The sequence below is a fragment of the Culex quinquefasciatus genome, chromosome 2 (genome assembly GCF_015732765.1).
Source record: "Culex quinquefasciatus strain JHB chromosome 2, VPISU_Cqui_1.0_pri_paternal, whole genome shotgun sequence".
NCBI lineage: Eukaryota > Metazoa > Arthropoda > Insecta > Diptera > Culicidae > Culex > Culex quinquefasciatus.
In genome coordinates this window covers 189,672,994-189,697,840 of record NC_051862.1, presented here as the reverse complement: position 1 = coordinate 189,697,840, position 24,847 = coordinate 189,672,994, and the positions used below count along the sequence as shown (strand labels likewise).

At 36.5% G+C, this 24,847-nt stretch overlaps 3 protein-coding genes across 3 annotated transcripts in view; 2 read left to right on the top strand and 1 right to left on the bottom strand.

Annotated features, from left to right (window-relative positions):
* Positions 1-2,106: 2,106 nt before the first annotated feature.
* On the top strand, positions 2,107-2,611 carry LOC6044235 (transmembrane inner ear expressed protein). Its single transcript, XM_001861738.2, has 2 exons — positions 2,107-2,438; positions 2,502-2,611. The coding sequence occupies exons 1-2, from the start codon at positions 2,186-2,188 to the stop codon at positions 2,609-2,611; spliced, it is 363 nt and encodes a 120-aa protein (XP_001861773.1). The 5' UTR covers positions 2,107-2,185.
* A 3,504-nt stretch (positions 2,612-6,115) lies between these two features.
* LOC6044230 lies at positions 6,116-17,274 on the top strand. Its single transcript, XM_038254235.1, has 4 exons — positions 6,116-6,265; positions 6,360-6,491; positions 15,254-16,019; positions 16,082-17,274. The coding sequence occupies exons 2-4, from the start codon at positions 6,384-6,386 to the stop codon at positions 16,186-16,188; spliced, it is 981 nt and encodes a 326-aa protein (XP_038110163.1). The 5' UTR covers positions 6,116-6,265; positions 6,360-6,383; the 3' UTR covers positions 16,189-17,274.
* A 3,648-nt stretch (positions 17,275-20,922) lies between these two features.
* The window catches only part of LOC6044238, a 75,949-nt gene continuing 72,024 nt past the window's right edge, over positions 20,923-24,847 (bottom strand). Inside the window, exon 7 of the mRNA XM_038253581.1 lies at positions 20,923-23,340. Within this exon, the coding sequence (XP_038109509.1) occupies positions 21,172-23,340 (2,169 nt within the window). The 3' untranslated portion in view covers positions 20,923-21,171. The remainder of the gene's footprint in view (positions 23,341-24,847) is intronic.

Here is a 24,847-nt window from a genome sequence, read left to right as displayed (position 1 = left end):
GTTATTTCAATATTTTTGTATTTCGTAATTTAAATATGGCTGTATCACGAAGCCGTTGCTTTGCATCAAAAAGTGGTCAAAGGCAAACTTGTAGGAAATTTGACAGGCCTTCCGAAATAAATACACTGAAACAAAAAAAAAAAAACACTCAACTTTTATGAGATTTTTTGATTATTAAGTTGTAATGTCAAATTTGAAGGTGAGCCCACGATTTTTTTTCGTTCAAAATTTTTGTGAAAATTGCCTAAGATGTTACAAAAAAGACTCACGAAAAATGCAGGATGGAGCAACTGACCTAAAAAAATACAAAAATCATTTACTGAAACTGTTTTTTTTTTTCAAAATAACTCTAAACATCAAAATTTGCAAAACCGATAGTGGGAATCGATTCTCCAAACAATTTAAAATAAATGTCTCCATATTGACCATTGTCCTAAGTCCAATCCTTGAGAAGTTACAGCGACAGACTTGATTTTTCAGTCTCTAAATATTTTTACCGGAAAGCTCGTTCAATTTTCCATAAGATTGTCTTTGACCTTATTTCAATTGGATGTATGGGCATACAAATATAAGCTAATTTACTACCCAGGTTATACTATACTACACTGAAAAAATATTATGTTTTCAATTATGAGCAATGTAATTATAAGCATCTGTAAATATTTTTTTCCTGAACAAGTTGTCCTGGATTTAGTTTATGAATAAATAAATGAATCTACAAAAAACCGCGATTCGAGAAAATCGCTTGCAAAAAGTGGACAACTTGTTTCAATTCCTATTTTGATGGTATTTTTACAAATGATACGATAAAACACATCATTATCCTCAACTCTGCTTGAATGCTTCCTAATTTATGTTGATTTTCGCAATAAAAACATAATTTCAAAAAATCTTGTTTTTGGGCCATTTTAGCTTTCCAACTGTTGTTCATAATGGGCCCTTTCTGAATGTAATTTCGAAGAGAAACAAAAGGGCACTAAAGCGCTGTCACCGATTATTGTTTTGAATGATGTTTATGGGCCCTTTTGTTGAGTTAGAAATAATGAGGAATCCAGCGGAAATGTTGATAATTGGTGAAGTTTTGTGATCGAATGGTGCAGATAAGGTTTGTAAAACATAAAAAATCTTCAAAAGTGTACTGAACAGAATTAGTGTTAAGAATGTATAAAAGGTTCGCTTTATAACATAGAAAGTCCCTCAACTACGAAAAACTAACGAAAAAGAAAAGGGCACAACTGAACTTTTATATTTTTACGGGAATTTCCAGATTTTTTTTACCGGGACAGGAAATTAGACGCTCTAGTTGTCAATGCCCTCATTTTCCTCATTAGAAACTTAAACCTTGTGAAATTTTCAGGTCTTTATAGGACCTATTCAAAAACAACTCTAGATATGTACACTTATTTCGGACATTTTCAAATGTTTGGTCTAGGTTTTAAATCACTTCACAATTTAGAGTCACGAGTTCTTCTTCTTCTTGGGTTTTAAAAATCTTCGAGAAGTGGCGTTTTTCCTTATGTCACAAGTATCCTTACAGTGTAAGTAAATGGAGACGCAAGGTCATTGACGTGAAACACCTTTCGTCTCCATCACACAGTAGGTACCGTTCACCCAAATACATGGCAAAAATGTGATAAAAAAAATCGCACACGGACATCCTGTCCCACAACGACACGGAACGATTTGTCCCGACCTGTTAAGGCACATACTTTCGCTTAAGATATGGCACGCAACTGGACGTCGGTTGAGCAACCCCGTTCCAGGAAAAAAAAACACAGAAAAGAGCGCACATAAACCAAGCAGCAGGTGGCACTCCTTAATATTTGCCTTGCCTCACCCATGGCTTTCAACTGTGAATAAAAACTACCGTCTTTCCGTTCGGAAACCACCCACTAAAGCATGCACACGCAGACGACAGAAAGGAGTGTAAATACGTTGGAGGCCACTCCTTGGCAGCCGTCGCCGTTTCCGCTGCCGTTTCGGTCTGGAATTTCAACCCCTGAAGAACTGAAGCTCCGAGCAGGACGACGGCAGTACGCGACTGGAAACGGCGCAGAGTGAATTGGCGATTGGTGATTACGCGATAAAGATCTTGGCAGCTGCTACAAATCGCGTTGACAAATTGCAACGGCTTTAAATCAATCGCGGAGCATTAAAAAAATCCCCCCCCCCCCTTTCTTCGGCAATGGACCAGGATGCGGAAGCCATCCTGGAGCACGAGACCAGTCTGGGGTTGCGCGTTTGGCAGCTCATGTTCATCTGTCTGGGCTCGGTGCTGGCCGTGGTGGTGATGCTGTGCTGTTGCATCCGGTTCCGAATTCCACGCACCAAGCAGGACATCGAGGCGGACTACCGGCGGAAGCGGCTGACCAGGAAGTTTCGCGAGCGGCTCGACTGCATGAACAACACCGACATTGACGAGATGGATCTGCTGAAAGGTTTGGCAAACTTATTTGCGGGAAAAGGATTATGGTGTGACTAAAGTGGGGTTTGCCTTTCAGCGCTCGATCGGGTACGGCAACAGTGTCTGGTGGAGGCGCAGAAGTCCAGTCGGAACGAAGTGGTCGTGAATTTTGAGTACCACGACAGTGATGTGTTTAAAAGTGCTTGAATACTTTGAATAAAATCATTTCTATTCTGATAGTTTATTGTTTGAAGAAATCAAGTATCGAATTACAACCATTCATTGAAATAATTTATAACGATATAAATATGGCTATCTTTAAAAGTGAATGTCAGATTTATTAGGTGTCTTCAGTAAAAAAGCAAATGGGATCTTTAAAAATCACGCAATTTTGTTATAAGTCATAAATCGATTAGTCATTCAAGTTTAGGAAAGCCCTCCCTGGAGTTGGTACTGACAAATCCCGGGATGGAATGTTCTATGGTGTTAAAAGGGTTAAACGAGGTTTGCGTGCTCTTTCCTCATTCAAGCCCTCGAAAGCCAAGTACCATCAACAGGGGTGAATCGGGACTATAGCCTGAATAGGGACTGCAGTTTTTTGACACTAGAAATTTGGAAAATGATGCACTATTGTTGTTGTTCCGTGTCTGTTCTATCCGAAAATAATCAAAAATATCTCAATTTTTTCAGTAACAAGGCTAAAACAGCTGTCCCGTTTCGACTCAGATTGATTCTTGCAATAGAGATTGCCAAGAACTGTGGCTTTGATTACGAATGGTTGCATTTTATTACACTTTTTGCAGTTTTTGGTAGGAGTACATGTGCTACGTTTTCGACATTCATAGTGTTTTTTTTTATTAATAAGGCCGTTGCAAATATTTTTCAAAGTTTATGTCCCTCGGCTCTGACCGAAGTCGATGGGAGGAGGGGGCAAAAAAATATAAAAAATATAAAAATTGAAATTACAAGCCTAGGTTTCAACATTTGGATGAAAAAAGTATTTTAGAATGCTTTTTACAGGCGTACAGTTGCTTTCCAATCATTAGTTTTGAAAATATCGAGGTATTGACGGATTTTTTTTCCCCAAATATTTTTTTTTGTGGGACTGTATATTGGTATTTCCTGAAAATTTAAAATGTTTTCAAAGGAGTTCAAACATTCTAAATATGATTATGAACTAGGGAAAATGCATTTTAACTGGTTTTCAGTTGGTTAAACCTTAATTTTCATTAAAATTTTGAAGTTTTTCGAAAAAATGGAACGATGTTTTTGATCGCATAAATTACAGATTTGATCAAATTAAGTTCTGCAAAGTTCTAGAATCATCTCGATATCCTAACAAATCACTGAAAAGAAGAATCATCTTGATTGGTTGATTATGCCCGAGAACCATCGAGTTGAAGTTACCATTCCAACTTTTTTTGAGCCTTGGGCGTTGAAATGTTGAAAAAAAAAATAATGAGAAGGCAGATTTTTTTTTAAAGAATGGTGTTGCTTTTGGGATTTTTTATTGGACTTTTATAAATAATAATAAAAAAAACTTAAAACGTAAAGATTGGCTTGAAATCCATTAGTTTTGGCGGTTAAAAAAAAAACATTTTAGCTTGAAACTGTTCTTTCAAAAGACCCGAGTTAAAACAGAACCGCAATTTTTAATTTCCTTCATCCCATTCCAAATGGTCGTAACGCTTGCTTAAGGCGTATCTTACACCTTTCTCTTTATGAAGAATTTCAAGTGGTTTTGTGGGATACGGTGGAATGTTTCCCTTGTCCCCTTAAAAAAGAGGGGATTATCAACACTTCCTGTCCTGAAGATGGGACAATGTCTACAAAACGTTGAAATTACAGTCTTCCATCGAGATATTATGTAGCAAATTTGTGTTCATTTGTAAAGTGCCATCTATGATTTCACCATAGAAACCCATTATTTGACCATGCGCAGTTCATCCGAAAGATTTACTCTCCTCCTTTCTCTGCTCACTCTCCTCCTCGCTTGTTGGAATGAAGTTTCACAACAGGCAGTCGATTGAGGCTGAGTATATTTATTTTATGAATAAACCAACATAATACATGAATGAACGGTTGGTTCTCTCGCTCTTTGATCTGTTTGTTTGAGCGTTGATGAACCCAAGATGAACCTGAATATTTTCGTTTTGGGTTGTACAAAATATAATGTTATTTTAGATTTTAGATGAACACTGTCTATCTGCAAGAACAATGTATGATTTGAAAATCTAATCATTTGTAAGTTTTTGATCCATGTTTTTTTTGACAGCGTATAACCCTCTACAACCTAATCCCGCCTTTAGACGGCCTTCGATCTAAAAAATCGTCAAAAATCAATTTTAAACCGATTTTTGATCTTTAAAAGGCATTGGAAAGAAGAACTTTTAAAATTTTAGAAAATTTCCGGGTTTGAAGCAGACATGCATCCGCTCTAACTCCTCTTTTAGAAGAACTTGTTTGGCATTTCGCGTAGATGATGCCCAGCATGTTGTGCCAGTGATTAGAGTATTGTGCTAATCTTTAAGGTTCCCGAAGACCCTGAGAATTAGTTTTGAAAACCAAGTGAGATATAGCGTAAGAACCTTTAAGCGCACTCAAAGAGCTTTTAAGAAGTTCTTTTAAAGAGCTTAAGAGAACATTACCATGAAAATATCGCTAAATCGTTTTTCCGAATGAACCAATGTTTTCTACACATTATTCATGCCAAAAACAAGAGGTTTTTGCCTGGCAACAAGCATAGCATTACTTTAAACGAAAATGCCATGTGGAACAAGCTGAGTGCCGTTAAGAAGAGCTCTTAGTTCCGATGCATGTCTGGTTGAAAGTTTAACTTGTTTTATGTGACTTTGCCAATCTTCTTAAAAATGTATTTTTTTGGGGGTCAACTTTGGCTGTGTCTTTTACTAACAATTCCTGTATTTTCAGTAAAATGAAGTATGCAGTAATTTTTGTAGTGTCTAAGGCTATGCCTCTACGCATTTTTTTTTGCAATTTGAATGATGATGGTGCCATTCTTTAGCAGAACTGTGAAAACGTGAAAAAAATTAGATAGGCAAAATGTTATTATATTAGGTGGTAGAATAGGCCAAATGCAAATTAAAATACTAAAAAACAAAACAAGAAAAACATAAAACAAGAGAAGTTAAGTTTTTCGTAGAACAAAAGTTGCTCAAAATGACCTCCTAAACACGGGAAAATTAAATATTTTCGAAAAAAAAAATTGGCAGAAGAGGGATAGGGGAACTATACCCTTTCTCAGCCTATTTCTATTATCGGCCTATCAGTACTTTGATCATGAATTACAGCTTTCATAAAGTGTTTTTGACGGTTCCAAAGCAATAAATAGCTCAAACAAAAGTGAGCAAGCAACTCTCCATTGTTGATACATCTGAAAATGTTGATTTTATAGCGGAAAACGGCAAAAGTGATGAGAATTGGTCGAACGGCTTAGAGTGATTAAAATGGGCATATTTCCCCTACATTAAATTGATTTTTTTATTATTCTACCAAGCGTTTCATTGAGCTCACATATGACCACAACAATGCTCAGGATCGACAAAAATGTCGAAAAGATTGCGTATACGAATCACAGCAAGCTTGTGTTCATCCAGTTTTACGTTCAACACTTTTGAACACCCCCATCAGCACACATTTCGAGCCTCTCTCCAAATTCATCCTCTCACCTGAGCAGAGTACCATTCTGCCTTCAACCGAGCCTGCTTTCGACTGCGGTCTTCAGTTGCAAGCGAACGATAAAAACATTCGAACCGTAGTCGTCCGTCGGTCGCGTTCAGGCTCAGCTTTATTTGCCAAGTCGCATTAAATACTCTCGGAGCAGAAGGGACAGAGAGCGAGGTAACCTTCTGGAAGATAAACCAGTTTCAACCTTGGAAACGCCTCTCGGAAGTGTTTTGCTCAAGTTTTACGGTGTGATATTTTGTCCAAACAAGGTTAAGGAGTACAACCACCCACGATGACCATCCTCACGAAGCCCTTTGGGGACGCCAAGAAGCCGGAGAAGACCGTCCTGCCCCTGGTGGGAGATCCCGCGGGAGTTGGGGCCGTGCCCAGTGCGCCATCTGTAAGTTTTGCTTATTTACCGAGTTATATCATCCAATTTCGGGCCCCGATTTTCACAACATTGGATAATGAGCTCGTGCGAGCCAACCGGAATCGCTCGATATCGGTTCGAGTATTAAATTCGTCGGAAAATGGATGAAAATGCTGGAAAGTTAATTAGCCTCTCGCAATGGAACAATTTTCCAAGCGCATTGAACCGTCGACTTACTTGAGGGGGGTCTCAAAATGAAAGCATGATTCACGCCGCACGAATCGTTGTTGGCCTTGTCCAGGCAAATCATCTGGAGAAGAAGAAAATAAAAGTTGGTACAAAAAAAGAGAAAGGAAAAAAAAATAATACAAGTGCCACCATTTTAGTTTCGTTTCTCGAACCGTGGCCTGGGTACACAGTCGTAAAAAGCAAACAATGCAGAAAAAGATAAGCTTCAAATGGTTCCAATTTCCTCTCTACTACTATGAAGAGACCTGGTTTTGGTTGAATTCCCAAAGTCGAACAGGGATTTCCTCTGTTCTCGGTATGTAGAAAGCGATTTTTTTCTTTGCATTTTTCATTCCAGTCAGCCAAATCAGAAACATTAAGCTTTAACTTTATTGACGATGACGAAGTGCGCTTCCATGTATTGGTCCACTTAGTTGCCGATACTAAAGTGGTCTCTCACACACGCACATACAAATCGTTACGTGCGTGTTTCCATGTGTTGTTTTCAACTTACAGCACTAACTCTTGATGTGCGGTGCTGGAAAAATCGATATCAGTGTTATACCTACTGCAAAAGTTGGTGTTATTTTCCCTCCATGCCTCAACGAAGTGCGCTTTAAATTTTTAAGAGTTGGGAAATGCTTTGATTACAGGGATTGCATACAAGTCGAGCAGATTGGATTCGCCATTTGACCCTTTGCACTCTCGCAATTAGTGCAAAGGGGTTGATCGATACTTTATGTTGAAACAATATACGATATGCTGAAATTTGTTGTCAAATTGGAAATTGGGCATTACATCTTAAAAAAGGAGTATATTTAGGTTTGTGGCACAGAAGTTAATTCAGTCATTTACATTACACGTAATTTTATGTTTACACAAAAAAGTTACAATAGTTCAACATTAAAAATTGCACATTCCACAAAGTTGTCTCCATCAAGATAACAAACTTCATGTCAATTAATGGAGACGCCTGGTTTTTGACGCTTTAAATGGAGCCGCATGGTTCAAGACAATTTCAATGGAGACGCTCAGTTTTTAACACTGAAACGCTCGGGTAGTCATTTGAACCTTATTTTTTGCATCATCCTGCAAAATTAAATGGCGTGGTCAAGACCTTTGGGGCACCGGAAAAGGTTCACTGAGCTGATGTCGACTGGTGGCCAATTGGAACCGGCTCCGGTGCCCCGTAGGGCTTAAGCATGTCAATTTTTTTTGCAGGATGATTTATAAGGATGATGCCTTCAAGTTTTGTTGTTTTGTGGAAAAGTGTTTGTTATATGTATTCACCAAAAACCCATATAAGAGGGCCTAGGTATCCCAACGGAATCTTGAATATCTCCGGTAAAAATGATTTTTTAAGAAAAACAAAAATACGGGTCAAATGACTACCCGGGCATTTAATAGTTAAGAATAAGTATTTTAAAACCGATTGGGAACCAAAAAAATTAAAAATGAAACAATGGATTTTATTTTGAAATTTTTATTTTTTATTTTTTGCTTGGAGGTGTGCATTATTTAATGTGACTATTACTATTGTTTAGGCCTCGTAGCGCAGTGGTTAGCGGCATCGGCTGCCGATCCCTAAGTTGCTGTGGGGCGCGGGTTCGATTCCCGCCTTATCCTCCTGGCCTTCTATCGGATGGGGAAGTAAAACGTCGGTCCATTTGCGTAAAAGAGGTTTGGGGTGACTCACCACACATAACCTTCGGACGCCTAGAAATGAGCAGAAACTTGCAACAGAGACCACAAAAGACCCGGGGGTCGTTAAAGTGGATTGCTTTTTTATACTCTTGTTTTGAAAATGATAATTATATATTTCAACTTTGGCTGAGTATTGTTTTATATATTTCTGCAGTTTTTTTTTTTTTGTAAAAAAGTCCAATAAGCCAAATTTCCTGTTATTGCTTTTTGAGTGTTTTTGAAACCGCCTTGAGTCAGGGGTTTTAATAAACACCCAAAAAGCAAAAACTAAAAATTTGGTTTATTGGACTTTTTCAAAAAAAAAAAAAAATTATAGTAATAAAATAAAAATAAAAACTCCATGGAGTCTGCAGATTTAAACTTTAGCTGAGTTTTTTTAAAGAAGTATCGCTTATGAAGTTGAATAAAGGTTGTTGCTAAGGCATTTTGCGTTTTATATTGAAATATGTCCTCGGGAGTGTAGTACAAATTTTTAGATGTTTTTATCAATTTTATAAGAAATTTTGATTTTATAGTTTAAGAAGTCACTGAAAATTGATAGAATAATGTTAATAAATAATTTCTCATCAAAATGCCTCCAAGACGGGTGTACCCCATTTGGCATAATGGACATATGGCATAACGGGTTTTCAAGAAGGACGTTTGGCATAATGGACGTTTGGCATAATTGGTCCAAGACATCAGGGACGTTTGGCATATTGGACATTTGGCATAATGGACGTTTGGCATAACTCGTTCAAAAACCATCAAGGACGTTTGGTATAATGGACGTTTGGCATAATTATTGTAGCATTTTTTGTTTTGTTAAATTAATATTTATTTTTTGTAAAGAATAATAACTTATAGCTTTTTTCCTATTTTCTAAACAGATAATTTTACCTTAAAAGATTTTTTTTTTCAAAAAATCAGGTACCTTTTTCCTTCAATAGATGTGATTTTTCCCCTTTTTGGAATATTTCTTAATAAAGCTTCAAATGCATTTTTTCATATTTTTTTTTATTTTTTTAGAAAGAGTCTATATAATATTAAGATTTTTCTCCATTTGAAATACTTTGCAGCTAATTTTTTGTATTAAATTTTTCCTTCTTTTATTTTAAGTTCAACTAACAAAGAGATGTAAGTTTTGCCAGTCTTTAAATATTTTGCAATAAATATTTTATACTATTTTCCCTCCTTTTTTGAATTCAACCTAAAGAATGTATGTACATTTGGCTCTTCTTTAAAGAAATGCAATTAAGATTTTTAAAGCAATTTTCTCTCCTTTTATTTTAAAACGAAAAAAAAGCATAATCTCTCAAAAGATACTCAGTTTGTTTTTTGGTCAATATTTTGCAATTATTGTTTAGTTTTTGAGTTATTCTATAAAAGGTCCCTGGTTCAATGCCCGTAGACTACACATTTTGTTTTGATGGATGAACTTTTCCTTGAAGTAGACTCGATGGCATAATTTTCTCGGTCATCTACAACTGTGTTCTCTGTGTCTGTAAATCTTACCGCTACTCTCTTATCGGACGAGTGCTGTCCAGTTCTGGGTTATTTAGTTTGAATTCGAAAAATATAAGGGAAACATGTGAATTTATTTAGAGAGTTTTCCTTCTTCAAGTTAAATTATGATCAAAAGAAGGGAAAATTACATTATAACAGATTAATTGTCAAAGATTTGAAGAGGTTTTTTCATCTTTAAGTTAGTTTCATATAAAAGAAGAGAAAATTTTATTTTAAAAAAATCATTGCTAATTACATTGATTGGGGAAAAATGTAAAGCTAACAAGAGATATTTCCTTCTTTAAACTAAATTTTCAATAAAAATATAAAAATTTCATTAAAAAGATTTATTGTGAATTATTCAAAAATGAAACTATTTACTATTGGGGAAAAATAAAACAAAAATAATCTATTAATAATTATGCCCAACGTCCATTACGCCAAACGTTTATTATGCCAAATATCCATTATGCCAAACGTCCCTGATGTCTTGGACCAATTATGCCAAACGTCCTTCTTGAAAACCCGTTATGCCAAATGGGGTACACCCCTCCAAGACTCCAACTGACATGTTTTGTGAATATTTGAACATCAACATCAACATCGTAAAATTGCAATAACTCGTGATGTTTATAAGCAAACCCCTTATGTCTATATATCTATAATTTGTGTGATTGTCTGCTCTACAACTTTGTAGAACATTGTTACACTCTTAAAAATAACCCTGCAAAGTTAGAAAAAACACGAAATTTTAAAATGAAATTTTTTGTTCTACATGAAAAAATGACCCTTCTGGGTCAATGAAGATTCGAAAAGTACATTAAATTTCCCATAAAATGACATGTTCCAAAAAATTTTACAGTCGAGTAACGGAGAATTTTTAAAACTTTTTTAGTGTTTTTTTTCGATGAAAGATACGTTTTTTTCGGAATTCTGAGTACGCCATCAAATCGGGCGTCTAATTTTACATAAAAGTCCCTTTGGCACCAAATTTCTATCTCATCACCGTTTCAGGCTGCAAATTATTGAAACACACCTCTTTTTTCGTATGTTCTAAAATGGAAGGGGTCGTACCGCCCCTCCGTCACGAGATATCAAAAAACGAACCTCGGATTCGTGATCAGGGACAAAAGTTACCCCTTAGGACAAAGTTCCACTCAAATCGAAGAGGGGTCGGGGCAACTGCCTAGCTGAATATCCAAGTTTTCTTACTTCCTCCAAAAATACGCTGAAAGTATCAATAATTAAAATCTTTATTTCCACAAATGATCATAAAGATTACATCGAAATGTTGCCCGAATATAAATTTAGCCATTTTAAACGCTTAACTTGGGAAGGGAAAAGTGACTCAAAAATTTATTTTTAAATCCACTTGCCTGGTTACACTATGCAGTAAAGACTCGATTATCCGAAGGTTTGTATAGGACTCTTTTTTTATTTTCTTATTTTTAACATCAAATTCAAATTATGCTACCCAATTTTCGTCAAATTTAAATAGTTGATTGCCTATTAAATTACAAAATGCATTTTTTCATTACTGCATCACCGCTATTCTAGATTTTAATATTATAAATCACTTTAGAGTAGTTTATGAGTCATAATTAAGTTCAACAATCGAAAATAAGACAACGTAAAACGCTTGAATGTTATGTGCCGTCAAGTCAAGGCAATATCGACTAGAGAGCCTATATGGAGAGGCGAAATGTCACTCTCAGGGTTCCAATCGAACTGTCAAATCGGGGTTCCAATCGAGCAACAAGATCATGCAAGAACAAGGTTGGAATCAATTTTAAATAATTTTGGCAAAAAACGAGAATTATAACAATTACAAGTATTGTAAAACTGTTGTTGATAATAATCTGGTAGTGTTTATTATGTTTGTGCTTGTTCGATACAAGAAAAGTGCCAACACCAAAGAAAAACAAGTTTTTCAACCTTAAATTTGAATGACTGGGTGTTTGAAATTTCTCCCAGAACATTTCATTTTCCTATGTAGGTCTCTAATATCGACATGTATTACTTTTTAAAACAAGTGCTGAAAAATTTAACTTTTTACAACTTCAATGGATGTTGAAATAGTAGTTTATACAACAAGTTTCAAAAAGAAGCATTGCAGCGAGTTCCATTTCAGTGCTGAAAAGTTCTGGTATTTAAAGGTATTTATTTTCCATTCTGTTATTTTTAGTAGAGAAAAGTAGGCCGTTTCGGTGCTCTAGAATGACAGGAAAACTAAATAGGTTCACGACGGAATTGCAAAAAGTAATTTTCAATATTTTTGTTTCTAGCAACGCAAAGTAGGCAGTTTCGTCATTCGAGAATGTCAGGAAAGGTACTTTGGAATTTTTATGATGGAATTGCAAATTAAAAATGATTGTAGATTGTAAAAAAACAACACAGAACAAGATTCCAAAATACCTACAATATAAGCTTTTATTCAACTTAAGCTGAGATAGGTTCAATTTCTCAAAATAAATAGCGACTTCTTTCAAAATATTTACACTTCTCATTTTGTTTACACGATGTGCACCGCCTACTGAAATGGGTGATCCCACATACAAATATTGGATCTTAATTTGATATTGTTTTACAGTGGACTCTCTGTTTGTCGATTTTCTCGATATCAATATTCCTCCAGCTGTCAATTAATTTTTCAGTCGGTTCAAAAAGATTGCTTTGATTTTTCGTTCTATAATTTGATAACTCCCGCTCTCAACGATCCCTTCAATATCGACAACGAGAGAGTCCACTGTAATAGGTTTTAATTTTTCAATAAAGTGAAGCCATTGCAAACATTTGAGTAGGCGGTGCCCATCGCAAGAAAACAAAATTATTGGCGAATGAGCTATTAAATTGGTTGAAAATCGCTATAAGCCAATTTGAGGCTTGGAACAAATCTTCAACAACAGGCAAATTTAGCATCTCAATTCAAAATGTTATAATTATATATATTTTTATATGGTTTAAATCTCAACCATTTTTATATGGAGGCAAAAAACTTGGTAGTAGGAGTGTAAAAGTTTGATGAATTTTGAATGAAAATTTTCAAACAATTAGTATGAACCTTTGAAGTGAAAATTCATTAAATGAACGCATTATCCTACCGATTATCAATTTGCTGGATTTCTAAACGAAAATCAATGCCTGCCACGAGCCGAACAATATTTCATAGAAAATCATGACACAGCAACAACCAGTAATGAGAAAATGATTTATGTGTACATTCTTAGCTCTAAATAGCTTATGATTAGTGCAATCATAGGGGAGAGTGGGGAGACTTGATCCCCGGGGACGCTTGATCCCAAGCCTGTATCTCGTCAGCATGTGGGTAAAACAATTAGCTTTGTTCTAGAAAGTTGTGCGAAATTAACTAAAACTCATTGTAGAAAACAAAGAAAAAAACTAAAAAATGTTTAGATTGAGTTATACACATTTTTCTAAAACGAGCTGCAAAAAACTTCCAAGAGATTTTTTTTTCTTTGTATTGATATGTATAGAAAACACTCCAAAATTATTCAAAAAAATATTTTTTACACATGAATTGTTTGATAAACTTATCAACTCCAAAACCCTTACGCATTTGATGTTAAATTTATCGTCATACTATTTTTACAATCAATTGTTTAAAAAAGTGCGTTTAGGGAGACTTGATCCCTGCATTTTTACAGTCACTGGAATCAGCCTCAAGATTAATTAATTGAGCTGGATTTTCATACATAGTTTCCTTTAGTATAGTTGAACATAACTTACTGGAGTTTGAACCATTTTTCAAAAGCTTCGTAAACAAAAATTTGCAACTTTTGTAAACATGCTTAATTTTGGTCTAAAAAATAATATTTTAAGTTTTTAAATATTTAACATAATAAACTTGTTATATTTTGAACACAAACGTACAGGTTTTATGTGAAATTGCTGTAACTTATAGAAAATTAAAAGTTTGGATGAATAAGAAACATTTTGCTTAAGATTTCTTCAAAATGTTGAAAGGGGGATCAAGTTACCCCTAACATTTTTAAAATGCCGGTTTGAAATATTTTTTTAAAACGCTTGGCATGATTCGAAGAGTTCATCTGATGAAATATCCTTATTAGCCAAACACAGATGAATGTTTAAGCTTTCAATTCATGCAAAAAGTTTATAGTTTTGTGAGAAATTGACAGAGTTATGTGCGATACAAAAAAAGGGGATCAAGTCTCCCCACTCTCCCCTATGGCAATAATCACCTCCAGAGTGCATCAGCTGTATAATGGAGTGAAAACCATGTTACGAAATATTTAAATTGATTCTGACGCACAATCCAATCGGAAGCACTAATAAATCGTCCAGACGGCGAAAATAAGTGATTGGAAGTTATTTTATTGGCTCGACTGGAAAATCCCCTGCGCTTTTGTATGTATTGGCTGATGTACAGTAATGACCAGGGTGGTTTCCAACCGTAACTTTTGACGTTTTTTAAATTGAAAACAAAACATTTTTTTTTATATTATTTGTTAAATTAAAAAAATAGCCATCAGAAAAAAATCTCACATCATTGCAAGTTTCTGCACGGAACCACCCTAGCCCGAAAAAGAAACAACTTGCAAATTATGGCAAGTTCTCGAGGTTGCGAAACGACCATGTGGCGGACCGATAGAACATTCTTCCATTAAAAGCAGGCGCAACATCATCAGAATTGCCGATACATGCTCTTTCCTTACTTTACCTGCCTGCCGTCTCTACCTGCGTTTGATGGATGCTTTTGTGACGTGGGGTGGAAGAATAAGAAACGTAAACTTGCCAAGCATATTTGTTGTTGCACTTTCATCATCACACTGGCTGGGGAAGGTGCTTCCATAGGTGTAAATTGATAATTAACGTTTGCTGTATGTACTTTTGCTTATTTTGTGCTTTGTATGCGCATTTGGGTGAATTTTTCCATAACCGCTGCCGTGGGTACATTGGCCGTGTGCAGGGCAATTTGTGGCTATATCTGGCATTAAAAATATTCATTTTGTTTTATCACTGACTTAAATGCATATAAAATGTACATGATTGAATGACTCTCAGTTGAGTTATTTTTAACAATTGTGCAGTTAATTTAAAATAATGATTAAGCATGTTGGTACTGGCTTTACTGGAATGTGGTCAATCAGGAAATTTCTCGATAAAATATCGCAACCCTGAAAAGTTACAGAAAGCTGATAATGAATAAAACAATCACAAGCTAAAGCAAATTAATATATGACTGAAAATTTGAAAGGATAGAAACCGGTTCGTTGGCAAAATGACCCAAAACCCGTCAAGGTTATTCCGCGTTTTAATCATTTACCGTTCATGGCGTTTAAATTATTGATGGACCGGAAATCATTTATCAACCTATTAATTTATGCTGCTTGCAGGATGGCCCGCACGACGATGAGTCGGCCGCATCGAGCATTATTCTGATCCGCCGGGCGCGCCGTTACTCGTCGGCCACCACATACATCCTGTTCCTGATTGCGCTGTTGATAACGTCGCTCGGTATTATCGCAGGAGTGTTCTACTACCGTCAGCTGTCGCACGCCCGGAGCCACATGCGGTTCCATGGCTTCTGCCAGATCCCGTACGACTCGACCAACGTCAACGACAACAACGTCATGTTCATGAACTCGATGCTGCGCGGCGACAGCGACGACGGACTGTTCAACGCCGCCCTGAACCGGCTCGGACGCTTCGACAAGTGGCCCATGGAGAGCAGCAGCAACAGTGAGAGCCAGGCCGAACCCGACAACGACAACGTGGCCGACCAGTTCTTCAAGGAGGAGTTCGAGCTGGGACTATCCGACGACGAGAACTACTCCAAGATCGATGTGCCCGTGTTCCGAGGCCAGCGCCAGGGCCGTTTCCTGCACGACTTCAAGTTCAACCAGTCCGGCATCATCGACAAGGACAGCGGCCGCTGCTTCCTGATGCCGCTGGACCGGGAGACGGTGCTGCCGCCCAAGTCGCTGCGTGATCTCATCGAAAAGATGTGGAACGGCTACTACAACATCAACACCAACACCGTGCGCAAGAACATGCGGGTCATCACGCCGGAGCTGACTGACCTGAGCGACGTTTCGCCCCGAATCACCAAAGAGTGCGAGGACATGAAGATCTACCGGCTGGAGAAACTCGTCTCCGGGGGTAAGTAAAAAGTGCAAGTTCCAAATATCACCAGCTCTAACGTTCAAAATCTCATTTTGCAGTTTACAAGCGGTCAGCTGACCTCCACGAGCACGCCAAGTTTGCCGAGTTCGGAGGCAACTACATCTCGGTGATTGACATTCAAAACCTGGAGGATATTGCCAACTAGAGGGGCCCATCATCCTGTAATAATTGTAATTTATAAACTTACTACAAAACAAAAAAATCAGAATCCAACTAGTTTATACGTGAAGGGGAAGAGATGAAACCAAATTGATTCAAGAGAACAAAACCTAATAATGGGAGGGATGAAACGAGAATCGTAACAGATTTTTTAAACAAAACTGGAGAGCCATCAAGCACTAAGCAAGGAATACCTTCAACCGATGGTGCGATAGAAATAATTAACCGATCGTGCTGGTGATTTGAGCGCAAAAGACAGTATTGAACACTCTACTAACAATAGCATAAAGCGCATTCGGGAAAACTAAAATTGGCATCCAGCAAATAGATGATGTTTGAAGAAACTTTTAACTTACAAGTATGCTTACTATTTTTTCTGTTTTAAAGTAACAACGTCTAGTACACTCAAAACTATGTGTCCGTTAAAAAAACTCCCTTTTTTCGATAGTTTTGCTAAACAAATTGTATTAGATTGCGGTGAAAATGTGATACAGTAGTCCCCGTTTTGGATGGTTTTGTTCGTCCAAAGTAAATCATAGTGCGGAAAGCAACCTAAATCTATAGTGCAAACATCTGCAACTAAGTTTCAACGAATAATAAACAATACAGAGCGGAAAAAAAAAAGAAAATTGTTACCCATAATAAAACAAAAAAATAAACAAAAAATGCGGGAAATGTATGTTAGTTATAAAAAAAAGAAAAAATCTTGAATTCGTCAATATATTTAAACAGTGTTTACCATAGTTTTGTGCAACGGCATTGTTTTGTGAGAAAATTGTCCACGTCGGAGCAGTTTACCCGTGTTGTGTTGTTGTATGTTTGGTTTTCGCTTTAAACAGACACCACAGGTTTGGTTGAGACAGTTAAGTAAACTCACCTCTTTGTAAGTGTAATACTTGTACATTCAACTCGCTGCACATACGCATTGGCCACACAAAGACACACATCAAACGCCACAGGAGGACATGTGGCGCGATGAAGAAACCAATGAATGTTGTGAGCCATCACAAACAATAAAATGAATTGCCGTTTACATCAAAACATTGAAATAAAGTTTTATTAGAAACCAAGCTAAATGTGGGTTTGCTTTCTCTTTTACTTTTAAATTTGTTGTTCCAATTTGTTTTGTTCTATTTGTACGATATAAGTAAGTTCTCTTTTTTGAGTTAATATTAAAAAATATTAAAATTTAAATAACAAGCCATAGTCTCAACATTTGAATGCAAAAAGAGTTTAAAAATGCATTTTACACTAGTTCAGTTGTTTTGCAATCATCAGTTTTTAAAAAATGTAAGATTTGTCGAAAACATAAATGTTGGCTAAAAAAAAAACTTTTTGCGATACTCATAAGGCTGGTACTAATTTCATTTGAAGTTTTTGTCTCCCGAAAAATCAGGGGGCAAAAAAACGATTTTCTCAAAAAACTTCAAAATTTAAGTGCAATCAGCTGAAATCAATTTATAATACATTCCCCTGCGTTAATAATCATTTTTAGCATATTTGGGTTGATTTAAAAAATATTTAAATAAAATGGATTTTAGAACACTTTTTGCATTCAAATGTTGAGACTACGGTTTATTATTTCAATTTTTATATTTTTTATATTTTTTGCATTACAACTGATTGCACTTACATTTTCAGTGAAATTTTGAAGTATTTTGAAAAAAAATATACAAATAAACAAAAATTTTAAATAATATTTGTACCAGCCTAAACGAAAGTTTATGAATTAACCTATATTCAGGTTAAAAATTCTATATTTTTATCAATAATTTCTAAATATTGTACAATAAGGACTTATTAAGCCAAAACAGCATCATTCGCCCTAAAAATGTTAAATAATTTTAACTTCATTACTCATTTCTTTTGGGTGGGATTGTAAGAAGTTCAATAATTTGGGACTATCGGAATGATCTTTATAATACCTTTCTTTAAAAAAAACAAAAAATGACGGATTTTCTTTGATTCGTTAATTTAAATGAAACTACATTAGCGAATTAAAATACACATACAATTTGATTCTGAGTCATACATGAAAGGGTCTACAACAGAAGTGACCAAACGTGGCTCACGGACTCAATTTGAATGATCATGTAAAATGGCCCGTTGACCACCTGTAAAATAATTTTATACTTTTTCAAAATTTAGGTTTATTTAATACCGTCATCAGGGGTGACATTGGGTCTGGGGTGTGAGATTGGGTCATACAAAAATGCTGAAATTTGTATGACCCAATCTCATCCCCCAGACCCAATGTCACCCCGGATGACCGTACTTTATGCTAATCCTTTTTATTTTTTGTTTATAAAAAAACTAATAATTTATTAATGTTTTGATTTCACACGTTAGTGTTAGTAATTTGTAAATACTAGTAAATATCGTCAAAACATTCTTCAAACTGCTGAATTCAGCTGAATTCAATTAAAAATGCATTGCTCTGCGTCTAAAATCATTTTGAGCATGTTCGGTATTATGCAAAAATAATTTAAATTTCAGTGAATTTTCGATGATCAGTGAGGTAATCAATGTTTTTTCGCTAAAATGTTTTTTTTTTCGTCGAATCAAAACATTTTTTGAAAACAATGAACTTCACGGGTTTTTAAAACATCTTGTTAATTTTTTTTAATTAAGGTCATTTAACTAAATACATTTTTTTAAACCTAAGAGTTTTAGGCTAAAACAATAAATTAACAATACTGATAGAAAACTTTAAATTAACAGAAATTTTAAAAAACTTCAAGCCATTTAAATTTAATTAACATAATTTCATATTTTTTTAAATAATTTATTTTGTAAATTTAGCTCGCAAGCACATTTGAACTTCAAATTTGGCCCGATCTCCAAAAACTTTGAGCATCCCTGGTCTACAAGGTCAAGTTAAGAAGTTCATTTTTCGAGTGATTTCAGTAAGGTGAGGAAGGCAAAAATACTTTCAATAGAAATTTAACACTTTATAGGAATATATTCTCAAAAGTTTTTATTTTGTAAACGGTTCCTTCATTTATTTATTTTTGTGAGGCAACTCAAGATGAAAAAGTGTTCGGAAAAAAATCATTGTCGCAATATTGTGAGTGTTGAAAAGGTAATTTTTTACCACTCTTTTGAAAAAGTATCGATTTCTGTTTATTCTATTTCTAAATACTCATCTTGACTGCGCTTTAAAAAACTTGTGGCATGCACTTCCGTTCTTCACATAATAGACCGATTTTGATGTTTGATCATCAAAAAATAGTCTGCTTCGGTGTATATTTTCAGAAAACTTTTTTAAAATGTCAATGTAGTTATTTTACTGACAAAAAATATAATAAATATAAAAGTTAGTATTGATGAAAAAATTTCTTTTACGCGAAAAAAAAAATTTTGCGGTACTGTATATTGGAATTTTATAATAATTTAAAATATTTTTATTCGAGTCCAAATATGCTAAATGTGATTTTTAATGCAGGAAAATGCATTGCAATTTGTTTTCAGTTGATTATACTTCTATTTCTATTAACATTTTGAAATTTTTTGAAATAATTTTCTTGACCCCTGATTTTTGGGGCCATTTTTGACACAAACTTTGAAAGATATTTTTAACAACCTAACTTATAAAATATGCTGTATCAAATATTTTAAAGTTTGACCTTTTTTCTAATATTCCTTATAAGTTTTATACAACTTTGCCTAAGACATTATATAGATCAGAAAAGCGCAAGCAAGTCAGAGAGGGTGAAGGAAAGTTCCAAGAAATCGCTCCCCCTCCTTTGTTCTGCTGTTCGTAAAGCTGTTTCTTGACCCCTTTTCTTCCGATCTGCATACTAGCCTTATATAGAAAAACCAGTGATTGCTCATATGGCTTTCGGATAAACAACAAGAAAGAGTGATATTTTTTAATAAGTGTATTTTATATTTTTGCATAATATGATAGATGTAATAAATTTGCTTTGATATAAATTCATTTAAATTACTTATACAAAAATATGGATATAGTTTCATGTTTCGATATTTTGTCAATTTAGAGTATGTTAATATTTTACTTCTGGTCCAAGTCCAAGCAAAGTGCCATCATCGAGGATAACTTCACGCAGACTTTAAAAATTATTGCTGTTCATTTGATTTTGGTGACAAATTTGGTGTTAGCTTAGCTTTTACAAAATGAATAAATGCATTCGCTGTACAAACAATGAAATCCTCAAATGATGCCCGCTTTGCTTACACGAACCGATGTGTTGTCGAGATGTAGAAAAAAGAAAGTCACTCCCTTGAGGTAACTGGTAGTTGTTTTCATAGCCCGCAAGTCAATTTGCCTACCTTATGCACTCTCTCTCTCTCTTTCTCTTACATGCTAGTCAGTCTTCGTTTGGCCTTAATCTATCATGTCAACTCTATAAAGGGGAGAAGGTAACGCAGGAGGAGTTTTTAACTATTCCGATTAACTATTGTTCTGGTTGCGTTTAATTGCTCAAACTGTTTTCGCTATTTAGCTAGGTTTGTTTTAATAATTACATGCTAATTGTTTATTTTCTAATCGACTAGCTCCGGCAGTAGACTCTAAAAATGCAATAAACTTTTTTTTTAGATTCGATGCGATACTGTCCACCTAACACTACTGAAGGTAACTAATGATTGCTAAACTTTAATAGATGATAGTGTCTTTTATTTTTTTGTAAAATGGTTACCTGGTATGATGCAGCTAACAGAATTCTGTGCTATTTGGCATAATTTACAAACGGTTTTCTTTTTGCTAGCAGACTTGATTCTTTAGAGATTTTCACCTGCTTAGGACGGCATATTGTTTGTACTTTTGCGTTTTATCTGCTTATAAATGGGCTAGTTCGTCGTTTTTTTAAACTAGTTACACACTATGTTGGTTCTATTAAATAGCAGCTATCTTCTCTTTTCTTTTGCGTGCTTAGCAAGAGTTTTTTCGGTCGACTTTTTTGGGGACTTGCTTTGGCTTGACGGAAGGTTTGCTCTCTACTCCGTGCTATAATACACTGGTGCTATGATGTATGGTGCTTTTGTTGCCGATTGTGACCGAACCGTTGCTGTGGGTGACCAGCACCGGGGCACGGTTCTTGCCGAACCCGAACATCGGAACGTACCGCAGCAGACTATTGCTGCTCTTGGACATTTCCGTGTCACGCTGGAGGAGCGGTTCAATTGGGTTGTACACGTTAGCGATGACCGGGATGTTGTTTCCTGCGGACTCTCCCGTGGGCAGCGTGTTGGAACGGCTGCAAAAGTCCGTGTTGACATTCAGATCGTTCAGGTTGATGCCACGTCGCATGTTCATGCCGGTGTACTCGCTGGTGGTTTGATTGAGGTCATTCATCTGGGACGTTCCAACCAGCAGGTCTGCTGTGGGCTCGTCTTTTCGTTTTCGTAAGCCTGGTAATAGTTCAAATTGGTCACTATCCGATTCTGCCATCTGCACCGAAGCCAGCGGAACATCCAAGCAGGGATTCAACAGTCGGGGATAGTTTGAAATGAACTCGCACACTTCGGAAGCCATCGGACGCTTCTTGTAGTCTTGGTTCCAGCACGCCTTCATCAGACCTTCCAATTGAGGTTTAACTCCAGTCGGGATCGTTACACTGTGTCCTTTTTTGATGTGCTCTAATACTTGGTTGTTGGTCATTCCTTGGAAGGGGAAAGACCCGAACGTTATGATTTCATACAGCAATATGCCGTACGACCAAACGTCCGAAGCTGGAGTGAAAAAGCCAAGTGCAAGTGATTCTGGGGCCATCCACCGAACCGGAAGCATTCCTTTGCGATTAAAACGGTAATAATCGTTCTCGAATGTAGGTCGAGCCATTCCAAAATCGCCAAGTTTGACCATTCGTTGCGCGTTGACCATGCAGTTCCGACAGGCCACGTCTCGGTGAACATACTTTTGCTCAGCAAGGTAGGAGAGAGCACGTGAGATATCGAGTGCCATCATGGTCAAGCGCTTTGGCGATATATCCGAGTCTTCCGATGTCTTATTATTAACCAGGTGACGACGTGCGAGCAAATACGTTTTTAGATCACCGTACAGCATAAACTCCATCACGGTGTAAACTGGTTCAGTTTGTAGACAAACTCCAAGCAGTTTGACAATGTTATTGTGGTCAAATCGCTTCATGGCTTCCGCCTCGGATAGGAAATCAACCTTATCCTCAGTAGTGGAACCAATCTTCAACGTTTTCACCGCAACAGCCGTCCATCCATCGCCATCGATCTGCGCTTCACCTCCGTACACAGTTCCGAAAGCTCCCTCGCCAAGTCTTCGATTGATAACAACACGGTCCTTTGGAATTTCCCACTTGTCCAGCGTGTTGACGGGTATCGAAGATGGTGACAACAGATCGATTCCGAACTTTTGCAGGTATTTCGCGGAACTCTTCATCTTTCGATCGTATCGAATCTGGAAGAAACAGAACGACGCCAAGGAAATCACCGCAATTACCACCACGCACATGAAACCGGTGAATATCAGCACTGCTCCATCACAGTTCGTACCAAAGAACCTTGCCAATCCAGCCAGGTTACAATCCAAAGCACCATCATCTGGGATTTTACCATCCTTGGTAAACCAAACGATAGACGACAGATTCAGCGACAGTGATCCTCCCAACAGCTGGTAGTGTTCATCGGATATGTTTGGCGTAAACTGTCCCACGATGGTCGGCGTTCCGTTGATCCATTGCAGCACATTAACGTAGGTGTACCGCGAGCCCTCCTCACCAAACCTTATCCTGCCGGAGACACCCTGAAAATCGGTCGCCCGTATGACCTCCATCAACCGCTTCGTAGTCTTCATCGAGTGCAAATCGCTCAAATACGACGGATCTTCCCGGATCAGTTTATCCAAAGCCAAAGCGTAAACCCAAACCGCGTCGTACGCGTACCCAGCATAGTCCGATTCCAACAGATCATGACTCTGCAATATTTTCCTGTACTCGGTTCTCCACTCACCAACCGTGGCGTTGCTCGTCTCCAGCGCCACACGATTGTCCGCAAACGGCGCATGGGACAGCGAAAAGTGGCCGTTCAACGCACGAAGCATTTCCTGGGCCGTGCACTGCACCGACACGTTGCCTTGGTTGTGGTTCCACAGGTGCGAAAGCCACACCGGAAGGAACCAAATGTAGCCATTTTCCGCCGTCATCTGAAAGCGAGAAAGATGTTATCTTCTGTCAAAACTTTGCATTATCAACATAAACAAGTTTGTCGCCTGTTAATTGCTGCGGGCGTTCAAGTCACGCGTGAAAAGAGCGAAAAAAGTTTAACTCTAGAAAAAAAAACTATTTTAATCTTATAGAAAAATTAAAGTAAAAATTGATCCAGAGGGTTAACTGCACGATAATCAGTTCAGTGGCTAGTTTTCCAGATTGTCAATTATCACCAATTCGAGCAAACCTGCAAATTGACTGCCAACATGCTCATTACACGCGTGAAATACCTGACGGCACGCATCGCGAATCGAACATTTTATTTCGAATATACGTACAACAACATACTGGTTAGAGTATTGCAGTTGTCTTTTTGTTATAAACTTGAACTATTATCTTCGAAACATTTTCTGAATACTTTTTCTGACATACAAAGATTAAGTTATTTGATTAAATTACAACCAAAATTGATCCCACCAAAAATATTTATTTATTTATTTCAAAATGTTTACAAGATCACACGAAACAAGTAAAAAAAAATAATTTTAATTTATTTTTCAATCTCCCTTTTCTTCAACTACGGTCAGACTCAAGGGACTTAATTGCTTAAAAATATTTGCAAAGAAAAAGTTTTATCAGATACAGTCCAGACTCGATTATCCGAAGGTCTCGGAAAAATTCACTTCGGACAATCGAAGCATGGACATTATTTTTCATTGTTTAATTTATGATTGTCGAGCATAAGTATGACCCCTAAACTACGCTAATGTGATTTAGAAATTTGTGATCCAAGATGGCGGTGACGAAATATTGAAAAAATAGGCAATCAATTATTCATATTTGACTAAAATGGGATCGCAGAACTCGAATTTGATTTTTAAAACAAGAAAAAGAAAACATTCTTTTTGTTCATGATTCGATTATCCGAAGTCCCATACAAACCTTCGGATATTCGAACTTCGGATAATCGAGGCTTCGGATAATCGAGTCAGGACTATAGGGTAGAGGACCCAGAAATCGCCCACTTTATAGTGGCAATCTAGGAAATTTGATGAGAATTTGATGACAATTAATGGTTTTTGGTTCTATTTGTTGTAGAACGTTGATAAACTATTTGATTTTAAGTTTCCACAAGATTTTTCTCATTTACATGTTCATTTTTGATAAAATATTGCGTTTTAATAAAGTGCTCCGAAGAGCCTCTTTCGCCCCCCTAAATCTAATTTCCGCCCACCCTTGGAACCAGTTTTCGCCCACGACAAAAATCAGGAAATCAAATGAAATTATGACACAAAGCTAAGGAAATATGGTCTCCTATTGATACACAACATGTTCCCGAAGCTAAATTTCATTGATGTGCACATATTTTGTCGTACATATTATAAATTGAGGTTCAAAAAATCCTAGGAGTTTTTTTTTCAGATATCCTACTTATTTTGAGATGAGATTGAGATTCTCTGTCTATTATGTATAACTAAAACCAAAACATGTTCTCACTCTCAC